At 43.6% G+C, this 13,866-nt stretch overlaps 1 protein-coding gene across 1 annotated transcript; it reads right to left on the bottom strand.

Annotated features, from left to right (window-relative positions):
• Positions 1–61: 61 nt before the first annotated feature.
• On the bottom strand, positions 62–8,244 carry dpep1 (dipeptidase 1). The gene is made up of 10 exons (XM_056413557.1): positions 7,918–8,244; positions 7,545–7,671; positions 5,096–5,228; positions 4,847–4,997; positions 3,226–3,295; positions 2,227–2,403; positions 1,771–1,855; positions 1,568–1,643; positions 1,289–1,424; positions 62–305 (listed from the first exon to the last, which is right to left on the bottom strand). The coding sequence occupies exons 1-10, from the start codon at positions 8,043–8,045 to the stop codon at positions 126–128; spliced, it is 1,263 nt and encodes a 420-aa protein (XP_056269532.1). The 5' UTR covers positions 8,046–8,244; the 3' UTR covers positions 62–125.
• Between the last annotated feature and the right edge of the window lie 5,622 nt (positions 8,245–13,866).

The following is a 13,866-nucleotide window of genomic DNA, read 5'->3' as shown; positions in this document are numbered from 1 at the left end:
AACAGTAAAGTGAAACTATTTGGTGAGTGTCAGCGCAGAGAGCATATGTGGAAACATCCCAATGTTTTAATCAGACTTTATTGCTGTTCTTGACATACATACCATCAGTTGTATTGATAAGCAGCTTATGAAACTGTTCCTGTGATGAGAGCCTGGAGGGCCAAAGTGAGCGCGAGGGCCAGTGTGCCGAGTGAGTGGACGGCTCCAGCATTGCTGTAACCGTAGCTTGTCCTACACGGGTTCTTCACCTCATCAAATGGAATGGGAACATCATCTGGTCTCTTGGCTTTGAGACCGTCACGGACCTGACGCACACAAAGATAAGACGTCAGGCAGCAGACGGAGAGGCACGATGACAGGTGTGTGTGTTCGGTGACTCACGGGGTCCACCTGCGACCACAGCACCTCTTACCTTCGTGATCAAAAGAGCCAATTCTATTTACTTTTGATTCCCATCGGTTTCTAAGTTGCAGGTTTCTGAACGGAAATCCAAATATTTTACTAGAATTCACCTACAAATGCATATACTCATATGACTGCTTTTTACGGATCTGCTTTTCATTTTTGTGGCCGCCAGGTACTGAAAGTACAAGATGAATACAATGGATTGATAAGTGAGATTTGTGCTATGTCTTGTTATTTACAGGATAAGTTAGGCGTGTAAATCGTATCATACATGTTCAGTTAAGGGGAAATAAAGCTTTGCACAAATAGAAAATGACCAGTACTCCTAATGCATTGAAATAGCCAATCACAGTGGAGTATTATCATTATTGATGCATTAAAGTGTACATGGCATTTTACTGTTGTAGTTGGTGGAGCTAATTTTAACAATTGTATATGGTGTAGTTTATTCCACAGTAGCCCCTAATATTATATACAACCATCATAGGTTGTATATGTTTAAAAAAAGTGAATTTAGTGCAGTAATGTCTAATAATTATTTCTGAAATGGAGTAGAAAGTAGTAAAACATTAAAATACTCCAGGACAGTACTTGAGGAAATGTTCTTAGTTACATTCCACCACTAGCGGCTCTAGTGGTTCCCGTTTCCATTGATGAACAGACAACTGTTTACTGGATTACTTTTGATATGGAAGAAAATTCATAAATATCATACTTAGATCTTGAAGAGTAAAAGTGTCCTCCAGGGTGGGTCAGTACACCATGCACAAAATATTTGGCCAAAAGCGTTAAACGTTTGTAACTGTCTATTTATAAATGTGTTGGTGCCAAGCCCAGATAACGTGTGTGTGTGTGTGTGTGTGTGTGTGTGTGTGTGTCTCACCCTCTCAGCCTGGCTGAGGACTCTGAGCAGGTTGTTTCCCAGAGCAGCTTTGACCTCCTCGTCACTCCATCCTCTCCTCAGCAGTTCAGCCACCACGTTGGGCACCTTGGACACGTCCTCCAGACCCTCCGGTAGTCTGAGAAGAGGACATGCAGAGAATTACAGTTTCACACGGCAGTGTCTGTTGTCTTTTACGTATTCATCTGATCTCTCATCTCTTCACCAGTGTTGCGACCAGAATCCGATGTTTATGTTAAAGTTAGAATGTTTTGAACTCGCCTCTTGACCCCGTCGTAATCTCCACCGAACCCAACGGCGCCCGGCCCGCCCACCTTCTTTATATGGTCAAAGTGATCTATGATGAAAGCAGTAAACACGGAGGTAAATGGGATGGAAACGAGGGTTTTCCTTATAGGAAGTATAATAAATGTTAATATTCAACCAGGTTTAGAGCAGCTGTCATGATCATAACAGTCGCTTACCAGCAACATCTGAGATTTTCGCGGTCTTGCTGCAGGTCACGTAGTCATTGTAGAAATTCACCATGACAATTCCTCCTTTGTCTTTCTGGAGAGGCAGACTGGATGTTACATGACTGCTTTTATCTGTTTTTGTTTTATTAGAGTGCTGCACAATAACCCTCTTATTGTTTCCTGGTTTATTGCCTTTAACCATAAAATGGATGTAACAGGTAGCTGGACACAAGGTGGTGGAAAGTAGATGATCAACATTTAGGCACATGCTTTATGTTATGTATTTGCTGCTACTTCATACTTTCTATACTTAAAATATACTTTTATATTAAAGTTTTTTTATAAATGTATGATCCGCTTATAATAGAATATTGATGTAAATGAAACAAACTGTTCCCAACCGTTTTGGCTTGTGACCCCTTACAAAAAAGTGTCTAGTTAGGACTCCTCGCTCGTACCACTCACCACTCTGATGAGAACGTCATCGGGGACGTTCCTCTTGTGTGGACAGATGCTGTAGGCGGAGGAGTGGCTGAAGATGACCGGAGCTTCAGACATGTTCAGCACCTGGTTCATCACTGCTTCAGTCACATGAGCCAGGTCGATCAGCATCCCCAGGCGGTTCATCTCCACTATCAGTTGCTGTTGTAAGCAGGAGGAAGGATTATTTTAAATTAAAATAAATGTACGGTATACCAGAAATATGAAACTTGCTAAAATCCTCATTTCTTTAGTTTCTAATGTCCCTAGTTTACCCCTTCATAAAATGACAGTAAGAGAAATAATGTGTACACACTGTTTGTTGAACAGCATCTAAAAGCCATATTAAATCTGATTTAGTTCAACGCTGTAGGACTGTTTATGTAACACGGTATAAAATAGAACATACTTTGTCAAATATATGTTCATAAAGATATGAGTAGATTAGTTATATTTTATGGAGTTTCTTTGGTTGCTAAACCACAGTTGTGCGAGAACATTTCAATCGTGTATGCTGACATTTTATTTGCACACATATTTACCTACGCATTGAAAATGCGGAAGGTTATGTTTTGATCGCCGTGTATTTATTTATTTATTTATTTGTATGCGTGTTACTCGCATTACACAAAAAGTATTAAACCGAATCGTATGAAATTCGGTGGGATGATTGGTTATTATCCGGGGGCCATTTGATTAAATTTTGGGATCAATCGGGTCAAAGGTCAAGGTCATGAAAAGGTCAAAATCTTCTTTTTACCATAGCACGGTCAATTTTTATCCAATTGGCATGCAACTAATGCCAACATGTTCATAATTCAATGCCCAATCTTGTGATATGCGAAGGTATGCGCTCTACCGAGTGCCCGTTCTAGTTGCAGTATGGTTTGGTCATGCTAGTCATAAACTCAAGCTGGAAGACACTAATGTGTAACCTATTACTCTTTTATAGCATCATTTGCTGATCCCTGCGTGTTCACTGACCTTGCCAAATGGAGACAAGCCATTATGTTGAGACGGCTCTGATCCCGTGTCAACCAGCCAGTTATCCGCCCTGACGAGAAGAAGCAGGTCGACATACTTAAATACGAATACTCACACATAAATGTGTTGGTTCAAATACCACATCACTTTGCAATGTGACAATATTACCAGTATATTTTGAATATACATCAAGTACATATTCTTATGCAGACCAAATAAGTAAACAAAAGTTGGGTGAACAAACACACAGATACAGTTTAAAAAGGTGTTAGGATAATTAGTTTCCCTTGTGTATAATTCATGAGGGTTTTCTTCTGTGGTTACAATACATTTAGCCCCCTGAGGTGATCAGGGAATCTGACACCGTGGCCTGGAGCTCTCAGCAGGCCTGCAGGAATCCCCCAAACTCCCCACAGCACAATCTAAAGTGAACATGACGTCTGGTGGTAATCCCCCACACATACATGACAAGAAGGAGCAACGGTTTATCACTTGAATCAACTGAATAACGACTAATGTATATACATCATATATTTTATATGTAAGGCAGCTCTTCACTTGTGTATTTGTTTATGTTGTTGTTAAGTGTGACATTGACATGTTTATGTGTATAGGGCAGTGGTTAGTCCTCTTCCCCAACTTCTCTAGACTGCCCAGATAACTCTTTATTTGAGGCTCGATGGTGTTTTGAGCCCTCACCGGCTGCCTGGAAGGCGCCGGAAGGTGGTCCCGCCCCCCAAAACTCTGATCCAATCAATGCGCTACCCCCACTTGGAGCGGAGCGCATATTCAAATCCACTTTTTGGAGCGCATTGCATATTCAAACCCGCGCATTTGGAGCCAAACCCACTTGGAGCGCATTTGGAGCGCATTTAACCCACTTGGTTCAACAATTTCAAAGGTGCGTAGCTATTTTTGGGCCCGCTAATGTTGTGGTAATGTTATTTCAACCTGCTAGCTAGCAGATAGATGATGCTAATCTTAGCTGTGGTAATGTCATTTCTACCTGCTAGCGAGCTAAATCTGGTTAAAACATTAGGTAACAAAGTAAGATTAATTACTGCAGATTAATCACTGTATTTGAGTGATTGTTAATGGTTAGTGGTTATCTTTCAAATGATGCCTGTGAGGCACTTGACGTTGAGACTGGTTGACTTCCAGGCTGCTTTGGAATAAGGATACCTCTGAGGCAGCCACCAGTTTTTGGATAACTCTGAGGCATCATAGGTAGTGTTGACTGCCAGGCTGCCTAGTCGTTGGTATACAGGTTAACTCACAGGCATCCAGTTGGTTTTAGATACCTGTAAGGCATCTAGACGGACATTAAGAGGGGCTGACTCCCAGGCTGCTTCCTAACACTGGTTAGCTCTCAGGCAGCCAATTAGCTTTGGATGCTTATTTGAGATACTTGTATTAGCTTGTATGTTTGACTTGACTACATTTATTTGACAGTTTGGGGCCTTTCTCGTTATTTTCCGAATATTAACAAGTCAATCAATCAAGAAATGAATGATTCATTAGTTGCAGCCCAATATAAAATAGATTGAATCAGCCGCCCCTCAGACACACAGGGACACGGCTGGTGTCAACTGTAAACCTGCTGTGTGCTGCTGGCTCTTACCACGGTGTGTTGCAGGAGTGTGTGAGTGTGAGGTAGCGGACCCCTAGCTGGTACATGGTGCGCAGGGTGCCCAGACTGCTGTCCAGAGAGTGACCCCCCTCCACCCCGATCAGACTGGCTGTCTTGTTCATGCGGAAGGCCTCCATGATGTCTGTGCAGTGCAGAGAGATGAGATGTTGGATTAAGACAAAGGGATGAACAGAGTAGAGGTGCTTATGTCTCTGAAATGACTGGTACACCATGTCCCACCTTGGCTACTTATGGCCAACATGAAGGTTTCAGGGTATTGTTGGCACATCCTGTGGACCACATCGATCTGCTCCAGTGTTTGTCTGACTGCATCTTTGTACTGACTCTCACAGGGAACATAGGCCGACCAGAACTGAAAGAGAAAAAACACATTCAGTATGAATTATCAGCACTGCTTTGTATCCAGGGAAGGTTTATAGAGCTGGTGTGTTCCGTATTAACATCCCTTTTTATTATTTGATTGATGATTGATTATGTAAGCTTTGTTTATATGACCTGTATTGTATTGTGTATTGTGCATGCATATATGTTGTATATATACATATATATTTTATTTTATATTTTACTTTGTAAACTTCTTGTATACATCTATATCTTTCACTTGTATACATCTATATCTTTCATCCCTGTTTTTTATATTTTATTTTTTATTCTTGTGTGTTTAGTTTATTGGTGCTGCTACTGTTACGACAAATTTCCCCTTGGGGATTAATAAAGTACATATCTATCTATCTATCTATCTGGTGTGTGAGATTCTTATCTCTTTTTATGAGAGCTCAGCTGGAAAATTGCTGTATGAAAAAAAGTATTATCTCATTATTTCGGTCACTACCCAAAGCTGATGATCATTAGTAAGGGTTAGAACGTAGATGGGCTGGTAATTCAAACGTTTTTGGGCTCATCTTCCTCGTCACCACAACAGTCTGGTACAGGGGTCAGGAACCTTTTTGACTGGGAGAGCCATAAAAGCCAAATATTTCTAAATATATTTCATTGAGAGCCATATAGTATTTTTAACGTATAATAAATTAAATATGTCTTGCTTTTAATGCGACTTCTGGTGCTGCATGATGCTACGGGGGGGGGGGGGGGCAGGCGACTTTTTCTCCGCCCCGATGCGCGGGCACACGCCGGCATCGGAGCTCTGCGGCGCGTGAGACGGCGAGCGAGTGTTAACGCTACACGTAGAGACAGAATGACATGCTGCTGTAGAGACGATCAATAACAGACGTTTAGTTTAATAAAAGAACAAAGACGTCTTTAAGAAAAGGACCTTAAATTACTTCTGCTGTAATCTGGTGCTATAGAAAACATTACAGGGTGGCGGGCGGATTTTTTTTTTTTTTTCAACTCAAAATTGTCTGGGAGCCATATGCCGTCACCGGAAAAGCCATATATGGCTCGCGAACCATAGGTTCCCGACCCCTGGTACAAAGCCTGAATCACATCTAATGGTGCCCCAAATCACATGTCCTTCTTATGCTTCATTTGACCCTCATGAACAAGTCCTCCAACATCTCTGTCAGGGCGGAGAGCTGGCCAACCGGTACCCGGCTGTTGTTTCTGGAGATCCCTGGGCCAGCCACGCCCAAAAGGCCGCCATTGATTGTCTTCTTCAACATTTGTGTCCACCAACGGGTTGTTCGGTTGCCACCAAGACTTTTGAACACATCTGGATTTCACATCTCCAGCTCCCCTCGGGATGCAAGAAAACATCTTACAGAGGTGGGAGTTGAAGACTTTGTAGAAAGGGGCCTCAGCCAGATGTTTACCAGCTCACTTCACAACATGTCGGTGTGGCTCCTTAAACTGAAATAACGAATATCAAAGAACCAGAACTTGTCTATGAAATAATTTATTCTTGCAAGAAGAGTCACCGTTTTGCAGAGTCTGAAGAGTGAATGAAACACCATGTATTCAAGGGAAACAAGAAGGACGATCCAGAAGGAGACATTGGTCTTCAGGTCCTTTGATGAATAATCAGATGATCAGATCGCCGATGGGTAATCAAATGATCCAATCACCTGATGAGCAGTCAAGTGATCAGGTCCCAGAATGAGGATACTCAAAGGAAAGATCCTGGGAATTATAACACCTATCAATCAGTCATCATCCTGTCCTCTGTTATAAAATTCCCATAACAGATGTCCGTTTTTGGAAGGAAGAGCTCCTGTTTTCCCGTATAACTTTGCTTCGATGTAGCTTGGATACCAGACACTCAGTGTTCCTCTTGATAAAATGTATTTTAATGCAACCCCCTATGGTCGTTACCTTCTGTAATATGGAAAACACAACAACTTAAAAATACCCCATTAATAGACTGTATAATGTGACCAATACAGGAATCTGACCCCTATGAAAGTCCTATAGTGTGAGTGTTCCCAATTTAGTTTGATCTAATTATTTATGGTAATCAGTAGCGTCCTGTAATGTTTTATTAAGAGTTAAAATGGGGATGTTGTTCATTAGACAATGTAGTTTAAGTGATATGCCTTTCACCAGTGATATCCACAGATGTATTAATGAAATAGTATCAATAGAATTTATGCGATCTGCGAAGCCGTTCTGAAGATAATACTTTTGACCAAGCAGATAAAGAATCCCTTGACCTTGAGGGGATAGTTTCCTATATTTCCCCAGTTTCCAGTACATGATGTGCTGTACATACCTGTGCTCCCAGCTTCCCCTTCTTGATTTTTGGGATGTTGGTTTGTGTCGTTTCCAGAGTGTTAAGATCCACTTTGTTGAGCTCGTTGTTGAATTGCGTACGGAGCTGCCATGGCAGGTCGTTATGGCTGTAAGAGCAGAAAGCTAACAGGTTACACCCTCCGATACTTTATTCAAAACGTTCATCATCAACAGTGATTTAACAGCAGGGAGAGAAACTGCAGCGAAAAGTCCCCCAGAAGTGAGCTTTTACTACAGAGCATAATTGATTCCTCCTGTTGTTGTTGTTGTTGTTGCTCAAATAGCAAACGGGACATCATTAGAACCAAAATGGCCAACACACTTTACTTTATACAAAAGACATCTCCACGTACCCGTCGATGAGCGGGGTCTCAGACATCAGCTGCAGAGCTCTGGTCATGTACGGATCCTCAGCCGAGGTGGAGGCACACGAGCTGATCCATAGTGCCACAAATGCAGCTGAGATAACCTCAGAAAGCATTTCTGACTTGAGCAGACTGTTAAACGCACCGCTCTTCTTTGTCCCGAAACGTTCTTCTCTGTTAGCCCATTTACAAGTTATTGACCTTTCTTTAACCTCTAAGTAATCCTGATTAACTGCTGTTTCAACAGGTTTCTCTACACGTTATCGATTGCCAGTCTTTTAGTTTTTAGTTTGTTTCCCTGCAGATCCTCTCAGATACTCGCTCCAGCTTTCAGTCGGTTTCTGTCTGATGACACCGTTGAGGTTTAACGCTGCTCATTGCTCCTCCTCTGGTCTGAGCCTGTTTCTCATTACAGCGCCTGCAGTCTTATTGCAGCACAGTAGCTTAGCCATTTTTACAATCTGGACAGCTTTTGAACATAATGTGTTGGTTAATGTGTAATGGACCTTTTAACTGCTTCACAACATGCTTTAGACGAGAATATCTCCATTTTAAATGTGTTTCTCCAGAACTGCTGAACAGAACCAGTCTGAAGCACATGAACCATCTTTTGACGAAGACTCAAAAAATACAATTTGCTCCACGGTTTGATTGATGAAGAGATGAAGAGACCCTGTACAATATGTGTTGATATGGATATATGTTTTTTTCTTATTCTCAACAAGTTCCATGAAAACTCCAAAGGCAACAATTATTTGAGTCAAGACCGTATAGTCTCTAGCCAGAGCTTGAGAGAACATATTCTTATCTACCTAAATTGTTTCCCCAAAAACAACAAAATAATATAACACTTCTAAACAGATAACATTAACGAGCCACACGCTCAGATGTTTTCCTTCAATACTGTGAACATGGGCAACATCTGAAGTCAATCACTCATTCACCATCCTACCATTCTACACTCTTTACTCCTTTTTAAGAAATGTTAACTTTTAACACTTATTTCTTCAGACTTTTTGTTCAATTTAAATAATCATACATATGATATGATCTATGTTTTGTTCTCTTTGGCAGCACCTATGGCAATAAATGATACTTGCAGGTGTGTGTTAGGATCTCACTGCCCTGACAAACAGTGGCCCCGCTTATTATTTCCCCTGGAATGTCATTCAAGACTCCGAGGACATAATGCTACAAATGCAAAAGCTTTCACCGGTGAAATATGGGCTCAAACATCGCTGTGTTACCTCATTCAGAGAGAGATATTGACAGACATTTAATTAAATGAAAATATCATTGGTTTTAGTTTTAGTTCTTACTCAAACTCTGCCTCACCTCTAACACTCCTTTGTTCTCGATACAAACCAAAAAGAATCGCTGTCTTTACCTCTCTGGGATCACATATCTATCACAGCTCTCTTTATCGAGGGCATCTTGACTTTTCTAACTATTTTTGCATTGAACAACTGTAAATACCGATACATTCAGTTAACAACTGATGAAATGATGAAAAACATCAGGAATGTTGTTACTCCAATCTACAGAGGATTATCGCCCAAATCTGCAGTTTTCCTGAGCGCAGTGTTTTAGCACCTTTTTATTTTGGCCTTCAACTTTGACTCTAAATGCTCTCATTGTCCTCGTTCCCAGCTGTTTTCAGTAAAAAGCCCAAATAGCACAATCATACGCTACCTGACAAACCACAAACTGAAACTAACAACTAAAGAGAGCATCAGCTGTGTCATGTCTCGTCGGTTGTGTTAAGTTTTAGGTTTAAGTCCTGTTTTCCATGTCCGCTTTTATTTTGTAGTAACTGCCCACTCTCATTTCAGAAACTTTATTTCCTGCCCCGGTGTTTCCTCGTTAGTGTGATTGTCTGCTCCACCCCTGATTGTGTCCACCTGTTCCCCATTTCCTCATGTATTTAAGCCTGTGTCTACCTGTGTCTTGTGTCAGATCGTCTTGTCTCTTGTCTCGTCCTGATCGTTCTTAATAGTGTAGTCTTTTGTCCTGGTTTACTCTTCCTGCATAGTTGTGATTTTGACGAGAGTCTGATGGACTGGGGGTTAGCTATGAAGTGGGGACTTCAGTGCACACCGTTGACGCAACCTCTAACTGCTAGAGCTCTTGACGGAGACCATTTATTCAAGATAACCCATGTTACTGAACCTGTCAACTTGATGTCGGAAGGACATCATGAGAGGATTACTTTTTATTTGTTTGACTCGGCTCAGAATCCACTCATCCTTGGCTACCCTTGGCTCACCCTCCATAACCCTCACATTGACTGGGAGTCTGGTAATATATTGAGGTGGGGGGAGAGGTGTGGAGGCAGATGTTTTGCAAAGATTCCTAAGACTGGTCCTGCCATGGGCAGTGACACCACTGATTCCAAGGAGGAGCAAGAACAGTTCCCTGATCTCTCTAAAGTACCTGCCTGTTATCATGGGTTAAAAGAGGTTTTTAACAAGGTTCGAGCCACTTCTTTACCTCCACACAGACCCTATGATTGCACCATAGAGTTGTTGCCGGGAGCGGCCATTCCCAAGGGGCGACTCTACTCCATCTCTGGGCCGGAAAGAGAGGCCATGAATGACTATATCTCTTCTTCATTAAAAGCAGGGCTAATACGACCATCCTCGTCTCCGGCAGGGGCCGGATTCTTCTTCGTCAAGAAAAAAGATGGGTCACTCCGACCATGTATTGACTATAGCCCACTGAATAATATCACGGTTAAGAACAGGTACCCCCTCCCACTCATGACAGAAGCATTTGAACAGTTTCAAGATGCTAAGATTTACACGAAACTGGATTTACGTAATGCTTATCATCTGGTCAGAATTCGGGAGGGGGATGAATGGAAAACGGGGTTTAATACCCCCACGGGACACTACGAGTACCGTGTCATGCCGTTTGGCCTCACTAACGCACCAGCTGTGTTCCAGGCCCTCATAAACGATGTGTTAAGGGATTTCCTGAATATGTTCGTGTTTGTTTATCTGGATGATATTTTGATCTTCTCTCCTGATGAGAAAACCCACATCAAGCACGTGGAACAGGTTCTACAACGGCTATTGGACAACCAGCTGTACGTAAAGGCTGAGAAGTGTGTCTTTCATGTCAACAAGGTGTCATTCCTGGGCTTCATCATTGAGGAGGACAGCATCAAGATGGACCCTTCTAAGGTCAGTGCGGTGGCTAATTGGCCGACACCCAGCTGCAAGAAGCAGGTTCAGCAGTTCTTGGGTTTTGCCAATTTTTATAGATGTTTTATCAGGAACTTCAGCTCTATTGCTGCCCCCTTGCATGGCCTGACTTCTAATCATGTACATTTTGAGTGGAATTCCCAGGCGGATGACGCTTTTCAGAACCTCAAGAGGAAGTTCACATTCGCCCCGATCCTCATCGTTCCTGATCCTCATCGGCAGTTTGTGGTGGAGGTGGACGCCTCCAACGAGGGGTTGGGGGCTGTCTTATCCCAACGCTCGGTCAGCGACAACAAACTTCACCCCTGTGCTTACCTGTCACGCAAGTTTTCCTCAGCTGAGCGGAACTATGATGTAGGAAACCGAGAACTGTTGGCAGTTAAAGCTGCCTTAGAGGAATGGAGACATTGGTTGGAGGGAGCCGAGCACCCTTTTATAGTCTGGACTGATCATAAAAACTTCGAATACATCAGAAAGGCTAAAAGACTGAATGCTCGGCAGGCTCGATGGACTCTATTTTTTAATCGTTTCAACTTTACGTTATCTTACCGACCTGGCTCCAAAAATATCAAGCCTGATGCGCTGTCTAGGATATTCCCTCACACATCTAATGCCAAGGAGCCGGAACCCATCCTTCCACTTAACCGTGTGGTTGGAGCGGTGACTTGGCAGATAGAAACTGTGGTCAAGCAGGCTAATCGTGAGGTTCCAGCACCTAGTGGCTGCCCTCCGGACCGGCTGTTCGTGCCGGAGACGGTGAGGTCACAGGTCATTCACTGGGCTCACACTTCCTTGCTTACCTGTCATCCTGGGGTGAAGCGGACTATGTTTGTGATCAAGCAGAGGTTTTGGTGGCCGGCCATGGAGAAGGAGGTGGGAGAATATGTTGCTGCCTGTCCCACCTGTGCAAGGAACAAGACTTCATCCTCGTCTCCGAAGGGACTCCTGCATCCCCTTTCCATCCCTAGCAGACCGTGGTCGGATATTTCCCTGGATTTTGTTACGGGACTCCCGGTGTCCCAAGGGAACACTGCCGTGTTGACGGTGGTTGACCGCTTTTCCAAGATGGTACATTTCGTAGCTTTACCTAAATTACCCTCAGCTAAAGAAACGACAGAAGTTATGATGCAACATGTTTTTCGAGTGCATGGATTTCCCAGGGATATAGTGTCTGATCGGGGCCCACAGTTCATTTCCCGTTTCTGGAGGGAATTCTGCACTCTCATTGGAGCCACGGTGAGCCTTTCTTCTGGGTACCATCCCCAATCCAACGGGCAGACGGAGAGACTCAACCAGGAGTTGGAGACCTGCCTACGCTGTTTGGTGTCCCAGAACCCGGCCTCCTGGAGTCGACGTCTGATGTGGGTAGAGTTTGCCCACAATTCCCTCCCTACCTCGGCAACAGGATTCACTCCGTTCCAGGGTGCCTATGGTTATCAGCCCCCCTGTTTCCGGAGGTGGAGAAGGAGGTAGAGGTACCGTCGGCTCATGCACTGATCCGCCGATGTCACCGGGTCTGGGCGGCAGCTCGGAAGGCCCTCACTCGCAACGCGGCCAGGATGAAGAGGATGGCCGATCGACGGCGGGATCCGGCCCCGGAGTACAGGACAGGGCAAAACGTCTGGTTATCCACCAAGAATTTACCCCTTCGTGTGACCTCCAAGAAGCTGGCTCCCAGATTTGAGGGCCCCTATACCATCTCCAAAGTGGTTAATCCTGTGTCTGTCCGTCTCCGCCTCCCCAGGTCCCTCCGGGTCCACCCCACGTTTCACGTTTCAAAGATCAAGCCCGTCAAGGAGAGTCCCCTAGTTCCCGCGGCAAAACCACCGCCTCCTCCTCGGATGTTGGACGGGGGTCCCGTCTACACGGTGAAAAGACTGTTGGATGTCAGGAGTCGGGGTCGGGGACAACAGTTCCTTGTTGACTGGGAGGGGTACGGTCCTGAGGAGAGATCCTGGATCCCGGCTAGGTTCATTGTGGACAAGGGCCTGATTACAGACTACTATGCACAACGCTCACAGAACCCTGGGCCGTCTGGAGACGTCCCTAGAGGGAGGGGTACTGTCATGTCTCGTCGGTTGTGTTAAGTTTTAGGTTTAAGTCCTGTTTTCCATGTCCGCTTTTATTTTGTAGTAACTGTCCTCTCTCATTTCAGAAACTTTATTTCCTGCCCCGGTGTTTCCTCGTTAGTGTGATTGTCTGCTCCACCCCTGATTGTGTCCACCTGTTCCCCATTTCCTCATGTATTTAAGCCTGTGTCTTGTGTCAGATAGTCTTGTCTCTTATCTCATCCTGATCGTTCTTAATAGTGTAGTCTTTTGTCCTGGTTTACTCTTCCTGCATAGTTGTGATTTTGTTTTGTACTTTGTTCAAGTCTTTTTCCAGCATAGCTGTGATTTTTTGTTTTTTTTATAAATCCTTTTGATTGCTCTGAACATTGGAGTCGTGCTTTTGTGTCCTGTTTTTTGAGTCGTGACAAGCTGTGCTTCTCAGGAGTTGTTGGAGACAAAACAGAGATATTAGAAGTTAGTAAAGATTGGACTGGATTAATTTAAAGACACACACATATGTCCCCACTCATACACATTTAGCGTGTTTCTGTTTGCTAATTCAAAAGCAGGTCTTTATATTCTTCACCCCACGCCACACTTTACTACTTTTACGTCTGTTACAATTATTGTTGCCGTTATTACCTTCGCATTGAAAATGCCGGAAGGTTATGTTTTGATCG

This window comes from Pseudoliparis swirei, chromosome 4, assembly GCF_029220125.1.
Source record: "Pseudoliparis swirei isolate HS2019 ecotype Mariana Trench chromosome 4, NWPU_hadal_v1, whole genome shotgun sequence".
NCBI lineage: Eukaryota > Metazoa > Chordata > Actinopteri > Perciformes > Liparidae > Pseudoliparis > Pseudoliparis swirei.
This window is presented reverse-complemented; position numbering and strand designations above follow the sequence as displayed.

Excerpts from the sequence above, each read along its gene's own strand:
- dpep1 (XM_056413557.1), bottom strand. The coding sequence starts at position 8,045 with ATGCTTTCTGAGGTTATCTCAGCTGCATTTGTGGCACTATGGATCAGC. Across the intron at positions 4,998-5,095 it reads GTTGGCCATAAGTAGCCAAG|ACATCATGGAGGCCTTCCGC; the intron begins GTGGGACATGGT and ends TGCACTGCACAG. Across the intron at positions 1,425-1,567 it reads GATTACGACGGGGTCAAGAG|ACTACCGGAGGGTCTGGAGG; the intron begins GCGAGTTCAAAA and ends TCCTCTTCTCAG.